The following is a 12,969-nucleotide window of genomic DNA, read 5'->3' as shown; positions in this document are numbered from 1 at the left end:
TGTTCTAAAAAAATAAAGTCTTAATTTTTTTTATTAAAAGTGGGAGAGGAGAAGGGGCTGCTAGGATGACAATGACAGCAACAACAAAACAGTAATAGAGCATGTAATGTACACAATGCTCCATGCTAAATAATTCATGGTTTATTTTACTTAGTTCTCACAATAATCCTATGAGGTAGATATAATTATTATCATCATTTTACAGCTGAGGATGATGAAGCTTAGCAAGGAGAAGAAAGCAACTTATGTAAATCCAAATAGTTAATAATCAACTTTAATCCCTAGAAGCTGAAATCAGAGAAATGGTGGTAATTTTGCTGTATACATAAACTGAAGCCTGAAAATAAGGAAGACAAGTGAAAGCTTGTGACTCCCTCAAACAATATTTACCTGTATACCTATATATTTACCTATATTCAAACAATAGTACCTATAAAAAGTACTTTAGGGGGTATGGTAGGCTATCTAAAAATTCTTTGCTACTACTGGAAAAACAGAAACTAATCCCCATCCCCTTAAATCTGACCTGGCTATAGTGACTTGTCTGAACAACAGAATGGGCTTCTGATTTCTGAAGCTAGGCCGTAAAAAATCTGATAGTTTTGGGGTGCTTCGGTGCCTCAACTGGTTAAGCATCCGACTCTTGATTTCAGCTCAGGTTATCGTGTCGTGGGATTGAGCCCCACATCAGGCTCCATGCTTGGTGGGGAGTCTGCTTGAGATTCTCTCCCTCCCCCCTCTGCTCTTTCCCCCCTATAGGTATGTGTTCTCACTCTAAAAATAAATAAATCTTTTTTTTTTAAAGTCTGATAGTTTTTACTTATGCTTCTTGGAGCTTAGCTACAATGACAGAAAGAAGATTAAGTAGCCCCTTGAGTAGACTACTTGTAAAGAAGAATCAAGGTCCCTAGCCAACTGTCCTTGCTGAGCTCCTTGTTGTCAGCCAACACCAAGTTCCAGCCATGTGAGTGAGCCACTTGGAAGTGGCTCCACACCAAACCAGACCACCTGTATTAGCTGAAAACTGAGTGATTTCAGTTGACACCATGTGGAACAGAATTACCCAGCAAAGCTGTGCTCCAAATTTAGATTACTGACCCATAAAATGGTGGGATATAAAAAACCGGTTGTTAAAGACCACTAAGTTCTGAGATAGATATCCAGAAGTGGGGGCGGGGGGGAATTCCAACATAAATTTTAACTCCTACTTAAACAGTAATGTCAGTTTATATATATAACTATAAGCACACAGCACAGTACTCATATTAAAAATAAAAATTAAGATTTCCATCAGGTCCACCATCTAAAAACTAACCACTATGGGGCTTAATTTACAAAAATTAGGATAACCTTGTATAAAAGAACGATTCTAAAAGTGAGATAAGCTAGGTTTTGTATTACTCTAAAATCTAATTACCTTCCCCAAAGGTAACATTACATTTATTTTGGTTTTCTACTACAAATCAAAAGCTCTTACATCACATTTCCAACTTTCACTCTTGGTCTTCTTAATGGAAATAAATTCTTGAGCATTTTCAGGATGAAATCTACAAGAAAAAAAAGACTATTAGGAAAAGATTGTATTAGTTAAGTCCATATTCCATATGATCTGTCAACAGTGATTATAAGAATCAGGTGCTGATTCCTTTCATAAAGAGGCACATGTAAATACCTTAAGAATACAGGTATTGTTAAAACTTAAAAATGTATATGTCTAAATTTATGCAGAAATCGTCAAAGAAAAGTCATACATTCAGGAACCTAGCTATTCACAGATAATCACTTGATTTTTTTTTTTGGTCCACATTTCAAAACAATTCCTTTCTTAAAATTAAATATGCAATACTGTACTAAACATGCTTTCTTTCACAAATTTTTATACACTAAAGACAAAGTTGAGCATGAGGAATAAGGTTCCTAGGACTCTAAAACCATGTATTCTGAAAATATACTTGTCAAAACCCAAAATAAAAAAGGATAACCAAAATGCTGTCTTAAACTTCTATAATTCTCATTTCAACATAAAAAACCCTCCATCTCAATAGCATTAAAAAAAACCAAACTAACATTTGCTGTTTTTAATAAATTCGTGATCAAATATATTTGCAATCAAAATTGTTTGCAAAATATTAAGCAAAGAAAGAACTGGAGACAAGCACTCCTTAGATGTTTTTAGCTTACTCCATATTTAAATTGGAAGGCACAATAAAGTATATTATGGAAGCAAGATAATACTTGCCTCTTAACATGCTTGGCTAAAGTCTTCTTGCTTGCATGAAGTTTATTACAGTAAGGGCACTTGTGCTCCTTCTTATGAAATTCTGTTTCATTACTGTGCTTCTTTCTGTGAACAGTTAGGTTAGACTTTGTCGAATAGCGCTGGTGACAAATATCACACTCAAAGGGCTTCTCACCTGTGTGAACACGTGTGTGGCTCTCATATTTCCCTATAAAAAGAGATAAAATTAAATTCAGTACATTTAGTACACAGTGACTGAAATTTGACAGTGGAATAAAATCTTATGATTAATAACATATTTAATACACACACCCACCCACACACAAAAGTAGAAAAAAGTTTACCTTAAATATATCTCTCTGATAAACCTCAAGACTTATTACTTTGATCTCACTGCTTTCCTTGAAAACTTGAGGCATTAAAAAAACCAATTATTCATGTTTACACATTTTAAAAATCAAGACTTTGGGTAAATTTGCTTAAAATTCTGTTGGCAAATTCTCCAAATGCAAATAAAACTTTAAAATATATATATTTTTTTAAATTTAAAATTAACCTTCACTAAAAGTTCTACTCATCACTTAAGACTTACTATTTTTATAGTTCACTTTTACTATGTATATGCATGAATTGAAGGAAATTTTCAGATTTGATAGTCCTTCCAAAAATACCTTAAAAAGGCAAAATAATATACTTAAGTATATTATATGTATGTTTTATCTATCTTCCCACAGAAAGTAATCTGGAAATGGTACCACATATCTAGAATATTCAACAAAACCTATACTTCACTATAGCATATTCACATAAAATCTCTCCAACTTATATTAGGAAACAAGTAAATCACCTGTACTTGGTGCATGTTTAACATTACACTGCTAAATCCAACATATACGGGCAGTATCGAAGAAAGCAGGAAAAGGAAAAGATGAACTGGTATAATACATAGACACCCAGAGTTATATTACTGTGATATTTGCATTATAATCTGAATACATATCTAAATTCTATACAAATGTTACAGGTTTCTCCAGCAAGGGGAAAAAAAAAAACTATAAAGAAATTTTAACATGGACTTTCCAGGGAAAAAAGTTACAATAAAAAATTAAGTAAAAACTGGTTTAATTTTTATTTATTTTCTTATTTAGACTAAAATTTTTTCACAACATTATTTAGAATGGAAATAGGTAAGGGCACAGATCCTGGGTCCATGCACCTGGATATAAATGCTAGCTCTTAAAATAACAGGCTGTGGGACCCTGGACAAATAACCTTTCTATGGCCTAAAATCTTTCTCAAGTGAAAATATGAAATGAAAATATGTACTTCATATGACTGTCATAGGAATAAATGAATCAATACACATTAAAGCACTTCTAAAAAAACAAAAACAAAAACACTTCTAACAGAGTCTGACACATCATAAACTATCACTTGACGTTTGCTATTATTACTCTGGAATCAAAGCTGTGAATGTGCACATCTAACAGTTTAAAGTAGAAATTTTAATGAAGGATACTTCTGAGCAAAAAGCAATAAAAGTAAGAAAAAAATATTATCGGTAAGAACAGTAGTTTTCAATTAAAAGCTTAGCTATGCTCTGCAAAATAAATGTGTGTTTTTCTTCAGGCCAAAGCTAATGTAAAAAGTGTAGGAGCATTTCATACACTTAGAAAAAATTCTATATATAGCATGGAAATTAGAAAAAAAAAAACCAAAACAAAATATTCCAGACCACTGAAGAAAAAAGATAATCACAATTATTTTTCTACTTAGTAAAATAAATGAGTTCACCAATCTATTACATATATCTATGTATGATTAAATTTAATAAACACATAGTATATTACCTAAAAGTTAATTCCACTACACTTACATAAAAATTAGGCAGGAAAGGGAAACAAAATAGTTTCCTCAAGGGAGGGGGGAAGACTGACAATTACAGGCAAAGAAAAACAGAAGTATGATGAAAAATCCATTAGGTATTTATGTATAGACCACAGAGATGATGGTTGATGCATTATTTACATACATATAGTCAGAAAACTCAATGTTTGGTCACTTGTTAAATTAGCTGTGTGATCTTAATTAAGCTAACAATTTAACCTCTCTGAATTTAGTAATACTGCATGGGGTTGTGAGAAGTACATGAGTTATTATACACACAATGCTTAAGACACTCCAGCACGTAGTAAGCGCTAAGAAATATTAGTCATTTAGTACTATTATTATGTGGTTACTAGTCACAGTGCAGACATGTAGGTATACTTCAAATATAAACATGGATAAAACTGACTAATGAATATACATTATAATAGATCAAAGTGGGGCTTCAGCTCTCTGAGAACGCTGTAAGAACTTCGCTTTTCAGGGCATCTGGGTGGCTCAGTGGGTTAAGCCTCTGCCTTCGGCTCAGGTCATGATCTCAGGGTCCTGAGATGGGAGTCCCGCATCAGGCTCTCTGCTCAGCGGGGAGCCTGCTCCCCCTCACCTCTGCCTGCCTCTCTGTCTACTTGTAATCTCTCTCTCTCTGTCAAATAAATAAATAAATAAAATCTTAAAAAAAAAGAACTTCACTTTTCCCCTTGCCTTCGTTAAAATGGCCAGTATCCTCTGTCCTCTCTCTGCCCTACTGGGGCATACTCTCCACTTACACATGCAAACATACACCCTACCAGCACTTCCTCTGCTGTCTTTTCAAGGGATGAGATTTAATTCTGGAATTTATTGAAGGAAAGGTGTTCTTGTGTCCCAAAGTGAAATCTGAAACAGCACAAGCAAGTAGGTTCTACAGAACAAGAGTTGAGCTGTTATGGTTTCAATCAGTGTTTTACAAACTAAAGGTCATTAGTGTTCATGAAATAAATTCCTTAGGTTGTGACTAGAATTAGGGGAAAGAAAAGAGTAGAAAATACCAGAGTGTATTCACATTAATTTTGTGCAGTTTTTTGCTTCAATTTATGTATGAGCACATGTGTAAATATGTATGTTATATAATAAAATATGCATCTCTGACCTTGAACTATCCAAAACACTGATTTATATTATTTTTTGCAGGTATAATCAGACCATTATTGTTATAATAATCTTTCTCAAGTAAAGTATTTTCTTCGGGAAAATATTTTCTGAGTTGACTTTATTCATTTTCTATTATTATAATATGGCATGTATGTGTTAGATTCCTTAACCTTTATTACATACCAATTAAATATAAAGTATAGAATTTAAACATTATCAATATGTATTAAAATCCCACAATTTTAATTTCAAAAAGATTGAGGTCTTTGCATGCAATTAAAAAGTTTTCCTTGATTGTGAAAGTTTCCACATTTCATTTTTATTAAATTTCAAATTATGCAAGTAACACGTATTTGTGGTTAAAAAAAAGTATAAACAAATCAAGAGTGTATATATATAGTGTGTGATTTTAAGTGATTAACTTGAAGTATTTTTTTTTAGACTAGGCCCACTCTTAACTGGGCATTAACTGTGCACGTTTAGTTAAAAGAAAACCATCCATCTAATGCTTAAATCTCATTTTTATACCCAAGTGAACAAAAACAGCAATCTAATAAAATCTTAAAGTATGAGAAAAGTAAGAAAAATATTTCACCAAATTTTGTAAATTTTATGAAAATGTCTTTGCTGAAAAGATGTTAATCATCAGTAACATTTTCCCTTTAATTAAATAAATTCTTTCTTGGTTACAAATACAAATTAAGAAACATGTAGTTGAATAGTAAAACCATCAAAATGACAGCCAAATTAAAAATCAAAAGCAATTTTAACTATTCAACTTCTATTCTCCTACAGACAAGTAGACTTAAGATTCAACCAAGAGGAGACAAAATTTTTTAAAAATTCAATAAATTCAGCAGAGTCCAAAGAGATGAATGAAAATAACATAAAACTGAATGACTGATTATGACATTAAGAATCTCTAAGGTGAAAAAACTCTTTTAAGTTATTAATTCAGTTTTATGCACATAAGCATTGCAAGGCCAGTTATCTATATGGATTTGTTTTTCTTAACAACAGAAGAGACACAACTTCTGTGGAAACACTGAACCCATTAGAGTCAGGTAGATCTCCTGGGGCCAGTGGGGAAGAATTGTAATCTCTAAAGAAATTTCATGTTTAAAAAAATTGGTAGCAGTGTGGGAGGTACTCAGCATAAATACAGTCAACATCTAAATCTGTTTCTTCTTTTTTTTATGGGGTGCAGGGGGATTCAACAATAAGTCAAAATGTGCATTTCAAATAAACTTTCAATAAAAAATAGTATTCCTTCAGAGAATACACTATATCCAACCATTCTTGATCGCCAAAAGAAAATGCATAATACTAACAAATTTCACCCACAGAATTTTTCTGAAATGAATCCCAATATGAACAGCATCGCCAAATAAAGAAATTTTCACATGAAAACACTTGACCTTGTGCTTAAGAATTTATTATCCGCCCCCCAGTGTGGGTTATGCAAAATTACCATTGTCAGATTTCATGAGCAGTTTTTACAAAGAGAAACACTCTCAAATTAGCTTGTTATTTATTTGATATTGCTAAATCTTCTATTATTCCTTGAATTTATTCATATGGCATACTCTAAAGAATACTTAACTAAAATACTTGACCTTAAAGAATTGTGTCACTACTATAACTCTTCTCTATTAAGAACAAAGTGGAATCTCTGTCAGGTTGGTCTAGAGAGTCACATTTTTTAAAAAGCTATAAAGCATTTTCTACCTCTAGAAGAGATTATAAATTTAATCCAAGGAAAGATTTTAGTTCCCAGTAGGAACAATAAAAAGGATAAATTATCCAAATTTTCTCTCACCCCATCTGTCATCTTTTCCCTATTTTTGCCTTTTCACCCACTAGGTTTTTTCACCCACTTTAACCTTAAGGGGAAAGGTCAAAGGACTTTTTTTGCATGAGAATACACAGAGAGGAAGACAGCTGGTAGCCTTAGGAAAAATATAACTGGATCGGGAGTCCCACCCCAAGCAACTATTAAAAACATCAGAAAGGATAAAAGATCCAAAGTAATGGAATCAAATTAGTCGACTACAAATTGTGGAGCTAATGGTTCCAGCAGGTCTCACAGCTTATTCATTAATTCTCATAACCTACTCCAAGATACCAAAGTTAGAAGCTCATAAAGAGGCCCAACTGGCTTCTTACAAGTCCAAAGTTAAGTCAGACACCAACCTTTCAATTTTGTTCACTTGAACAGGAGCTTACTGAATGAAAACTTAATATGTGAAATAACCTAGAGTATCAACAAAGGACAGGAACCAGAAGACAAAATTTTCAGGCTTAAAATCTAATGAGAAATAAATAACTAAAAATCTAGGTAGGCATTTTTAAATCATATGCTAGGAATACGGATGCTATAAGGCTTACTGGAAAATGGTCCTTGAACTGTTTTTTGTTTTTTTTTAGAGAATAAACAGACTTCTGATGGAAATGAGAAAGGAGGACATTTAAGAAACACAGATCTCTTTCCACATTCACATTCTATCCATCACCCAGTCCACTTAGTCTATATTCAGTGCAACTCTCTGATCTACCGTCGTCCCACAGCCCATTCTCAACGCTACTCATCTAACTAGTCCAAGCCTACAATATCCTTCTGGTCCTTTCCAATTTCATTCTCTGTGCTGAAGCCAGCATGACCTTCCTAAAACTTCAATAGGCTGCCATTTCCTTTGTCCAAGTTTTTTCTATCACTCACTGGATAGAATCTAAACATTCTATACAGCATAAAAAAAAACAGGCAAAATCTGACCTCTGCTTAGGTGCCAATCTTCATCTATCATTTTCATTTTACCTCCTTATGCATCTTGAAATCACCCCTCAGCAATTTCCAGAACACAACATACCTTGATGTCTTTGCACATGTTGGTCCTTTTGCCATATAAATTCCTCCCTATTCTTTAGTTCTAAGCTCTAATGCTACATGTTCCATGAAATCTTTACTGATTCCTTTAGTCCTTTGTACTTTTCCTGGTAAGATTACTTTCACTGCAATATGATTGTGTTTTTGCATGTACTCATTAAACTTGAACATTCTTGAGAACACAGGAAAATATAACTTCACATCTATTTATTGGTATTAGAGCGACTCAATAACTATATTCGATTAATTAACAATAAGAGCAGCTAATATTCCTTGAACACCTAAATTTCACACAGTATTTTGAGTGAGTCACAAGACTATCCCACTTAATTCTCGTAACCACCTCCATGAGATGGTACTATTAGCATTACATTAGCATCATCCCACTCTACCTATGAGGAAAACAAAAATACAGACAGGTTAAGTAACCTGCCCAAAACCTGGATTAAAAAATGCAGATTGTCTGAAATCACTATAGCTCATGTTTTTTTAGCCAGTATGATATAATCTCACTTTCAATCTTCCCCTCTCTCTCTCAGTCCTGGGTTTTGAAAAGCAAGCAGCCCTGTGTGAGACTTAAGCAAAAGAGAGGGGTGGATAAAAGAGGGGTATAACATCCAATGCATTTAGAAAGGTAGGCTGCAGGTAGTCTACAATGTCTACAACCTATTGATCTCACAATTATTTGGGCTGCTCTTGGTTAAAGATACTGCAAAACACCTTCCTCTTAGTATATCAGGAACTTAATCTTGGCAGTGTTTTCGTAAATTGTGTGCAAAGAACTGTAGTGGTTTTCTGAACATTAAAGAAGTACCACAGAAGGGTCTTATGATAAAAATTATTTGAGGAAATACCAGACTAAATGAAATTACCAAGTTTCTTTACTAGAGAATTTGACAGTTATTACAGACTATGAATTATAGTATATAATTTTTCCAATCTTACTTGAACAAGAAATCCTCTCTCTTAAAGTATCTCACAGCCCTAGTGTTCAACAGGACAGTTCAGAAATCTAAGTGTTGGGCCTACAATGCCATTTGTGCCCTGACTCGTTCATTCATCTCAAGTCAAATTAGGCCAAGTTAAGGCAGAACAGAGGAGGCATGTACTAGGAATATAAAGTCGAAGAAGCAGAACCTATTGAAAAGATAATGTGCTCTCAGGTATCTGAATCCAAAAATATTCTCTTCTCACAGTACTTGTTTCAGCTCTATGAGAAATAAAGTATTTATCTAGTCTGAGTTTAGCAAGTTCCTTGTATTCTTATGCTCTTCCAATTGAATTACTCATAAAAAGTTATTTGATTCATGTTTGAGTCTCAAACACAGTAAAAAGTGGTAAGTAATTATTAAATTGTACTGTCAAACATTCTGATTTGGAGATTCCAAGGCATAATAAAAAGCAAAAAGCGGTTACCACTTATGCTATAGTGTGTACTGTCCTATATTTTGAGAGCAAATGATTACCAGTATCTTATTAAATCAATTTCTACCTAAACCAATTAACATAAGTAACTCAACACTGCAAAACACATGGGGATATATTAAACTGCATAATAATGTTACAAGGTCAAACTGCGCTTAAATGTTCCTTTTAACATTATATGTGGTGGAATATATTTAATAATTTCATAACTTTGATTTATATAGAAACAGCTTAACTGCTGCAATTTAAAAGTTCACATTAGAACTCATGTAAAACATCTCTAAAAATTATTTTACTAGCAAATATTAGACCTCTTGAAATTATATGTTCACTGACATATTTTTAACTTAAGGTTATAGACCACATTGCCTGCATATACTTTTCTAATAAAGGAAAAGTCGATTTATTAGTTATTATAATAACCAATGACTACTACTAGTCAAGACATTTCCTAAAGTCTCTACCTACAGAATAAATTATATCCAATTCAGTTTTATTCTTAACTACAAGGCTAAACTGAAACATTCCAATTCTATATAGTACTAGATTCTAGAGAAGTGACTGTATTTCTAATCCAAATACAGCCAGGTTCAAGGGGAAATAGTACACAAATTATTAAACTGAATAATATAATCGAATTCAATTTTCTATCACTCAAAAATAGCACTTATCTATGAAATTAAATCAACATATAAATCAAAACAGTACATTCATAATTATTAAGTCTCGAGTTTTTTCATACCAAATACCTGAACTAATGATCTGTCGCCTTTTAATGGGACATGGGGTAGAGAAAATAAAAGCTAATAAAAAATAAATTCCTGAATCGAAACAATTTTAAAAGAACAGGATATAATATGTATTGACTATCAAATACCTACCCTAGTTAAGCATTCCTTTCAAAAGTTACCCTCAAGGTTTAGTTTTTCATTATCACCTTTAAAATATCAGGAAGTTATTAGAGACAGAAAACAAGCTTTCTTTTCTTACCTATGCGGTCAAAAGTTTTATCACATTTAGGACACTGCAATATCTTTTTGTTACTGTTCTGAATGACTACAGGAGTTAACCCCTCATGAATATTTCCTACAGAATCACCAGCTTCAGGTTCTTCTTCTGCATCATTATGATCTTTTTCACTTTGTTCTTCAATGTCAGAGTATTCATCTGACATTTCCTCCTCTAGTTCATCTTCTTCAGCATTATATTCACTTCCAGGGTCCTCGGAATCATTTCTGTCTGACTTTTCCTTATCAAAATTTTCTTGATTCAAATTGTCTGACCCATCACCACTTTCTTGTTCATCATCACTGGTGTCATCAAACTTAACAGGACACTTGCGATTCCTTTTCGATCTTCTTGTGGAAAAACTTCTCTCCAGCATTTTTAACCCATGTTTTTTCCCTAATAAAAGGGACCTATGAGTTTTAGCTAAATGATTCTCTAAAGACTTTTTATAACAAAAATGTCTACTACAGAATTTACACTGATGATTATTTGATAGTCTTCCAGCTAATTCACTTAGTGTTTCTTCTGGTGATGACTTTTCAGCCAGCTCAGACTGAAAAGTGGCAACATTTTCATTATTTAGCAACTTAACTGCATCTATAATGTCCAGAAATTTTGCTGCCTCTAAAACAAGGGGTATTTCATATTTGTACACAAAAAATTCTGATGTGTAAAGAAATTCAAGCAAATGCTGAAAAACTGAGTGTGTTACGTGATCCAGGGTGACAACATCAGTGCTTGGATTTTTGCTCAAACACGCATGGAAATAACTACTGCCAACAGCAACAACAACTTTATGGGCACTGAATTCCTTTCCTTCTACTATGATAAGTAAGTCACAGAAAGATGGTTGCTTCTGCCTATCATCATTTAAATACTTCAGCAAATTCTTGTTATACTGCAAAGAACTCAGAAGTTTTCTCTGATCTGGAGAGGGAGGAAGTTCCTGGTAACAGTGAAGAGCTTCAGGAGTTGGTCTCTCTGTGGAATGAGTATAGGTTACTTCGTCACACTCCACTGCAACATTGCCTTCTGAAGAATCTTTGCGATAGCCTAGATGGATCTTCTCGTCAAGATTTGAAGTAACCTTTCTCCTTTTCTTCATTGCAGTACAACAATTTCAGAACAAGAAACTTCATAAGTGTCTTAAAGGATTTATTTTAAAAAACAAAAAACTAGATTGTCTTGGTTAACAGCTTCTGGAGGGGCGTGCCCGAGGATTTCATGGTCTGCAAAAGAGTAACAACCACGTAAAAAAAAACTCCATGGCAAAGCAATCCTAAATTATTCGCGGCATTCGTCTCTAACCCTTTCTAAATCAGAACTAAATTAGGATAAAGTCACACGTTCTACTCATTCGTGGCTAAGATTTCAGGGTGGAGAACAAGGAGGGCCGGGTTATAAAAGACGGCCAACAAAAGAATAATTTTAAAGGAAGCCGGGGCACACCTTTCAGGCCTGATTCACGAACGGGGTGGGGAAAAGGAGGGCTTTTTGAAAGGACCCCCTCCAAGATCGCTGAGGGTGCAGGTTGAGGCGCGCTACATTCATGTTTAGGGGCGCTGGGTTGGTGACAATAAGGCCGTCGCGGCCGCGAAATCCATGTCTCTCCCTTAACATGCCTTTTCCCAGGGCGGGCAAGGCACACCTCCTCGGGGACCGAGAGCGTCCCACGGCCAAAACCACCCCGCAGGAGACGGCCCCAGGAGGGGCGCTGAGCAGGAGTAGGGTCAACCACAGGGACGACGAAAGGAAGCAGAAGAGCCTTCCCGGGCCCTGCCCAAGCGAAGACTGCACTCGCCGACGCGAACCCGCTACCCTTCCCACCCCAGTTTCCCTGGGCAAACGCCCCACAGATCCATTACCGGGAACCCAGGGCTCCCCCGCTGGCTCCCAGCCGCTGAGCTCCACTCTCGGCGCGCTCGCTCCAGCGCCTACCCACTTCCGGGTTCAGCCCCCCACCTCACCCTCCCTCCCTCTGCTCCTTTCCCTCCCAGAGCCCCGCCGCCTCCACAGCCACGGAACACGTCAACCGCGCGCAGGCTCCAAACCTCCCGGAGAGACAGGCGCGCGGCCCTGAGCGGGCCACTGCGCATGTGTGCGCACCCGTCTTTGCGCATGCTCTGTAAAGTCTACTTGCTCCCTAGGGGATCCTAGCTACGCCCCAAATCCGTTACTCCGGGTTTTCGCGGTGGTTTGGTGGCCTACTGTGATTGAACTAGACGAACCTTTGCAGGAAACCTCGCCGGGGAATGGCGGGGGGTGAGGTGGGGAGACCGATGAGTTTAGTAGAACCTGGCAGAGGCACGAAAGCACGAATGGATTTCATCCTCGCTGAAATATTTAATAGCATGTGATCGATCACGCACCAACGGACATAAGCCCGTCTTAGCAA

The 12,969-nt window shown here is 35.5% G+C and overlaps 1 protein-coding gene across 1 annotated transcript in view; it reads right to left on the bottom strand.

Moving 5' to 3' along the window:
- The window catches only part of ZBTB41 (zinc finger and BTB domain containing 41), a gene marked incomplete at its 3' end in the record, with an annotated part of 45,361 nt that extends 32,805 nt beyond the window's left edge, over positions 1 to 12,556 (bottom strand). The window contains exons 1-4 of the mRNA XM_080823796.1: positions 12,440 to 12,556; positions 10,557 to 11,803; positions 2,240 to 2,447; positions 1,478 to 1,547 (exon numbers count right to left, since the gene is read on the bottom strand). Of these exons, the coding sequence (XP_080679922.1) occupies positions 1,478 to 1,547; positions 2,240 to 2,447; positions 10,557 to 11,679 (1,401 nt within the window). The 5' untranslated portion in view covers positions 11,680 to 11,803; positions 12,440 to 12,556. The remainder of the gene's footprint in view (positions 1 to 1,477; positions 1,548 to 2,239; positions 2,448 to 10,556; positions 11,804 to 12,439) is intronic.
- Between the last annotated feature and the right edge of the window lie 413 nt (positions 12,557 to 12,969).

Source organism: Martes martes (genome assembly GCF_963455335.1).
Source record: "Martes martes genome assembly, chromosome: 15".
Lineage (NCBI taxonomy): Eukaryota > Metazoa > Chordata > Mammalia > Carnivora > Mustelidae > Martes > Martes martes.
The sequence above is the reverse complement of the archived record's forward strand: the minus strand, read 5'-3'. Positions and strand labels throughout refer to the sequence as shown.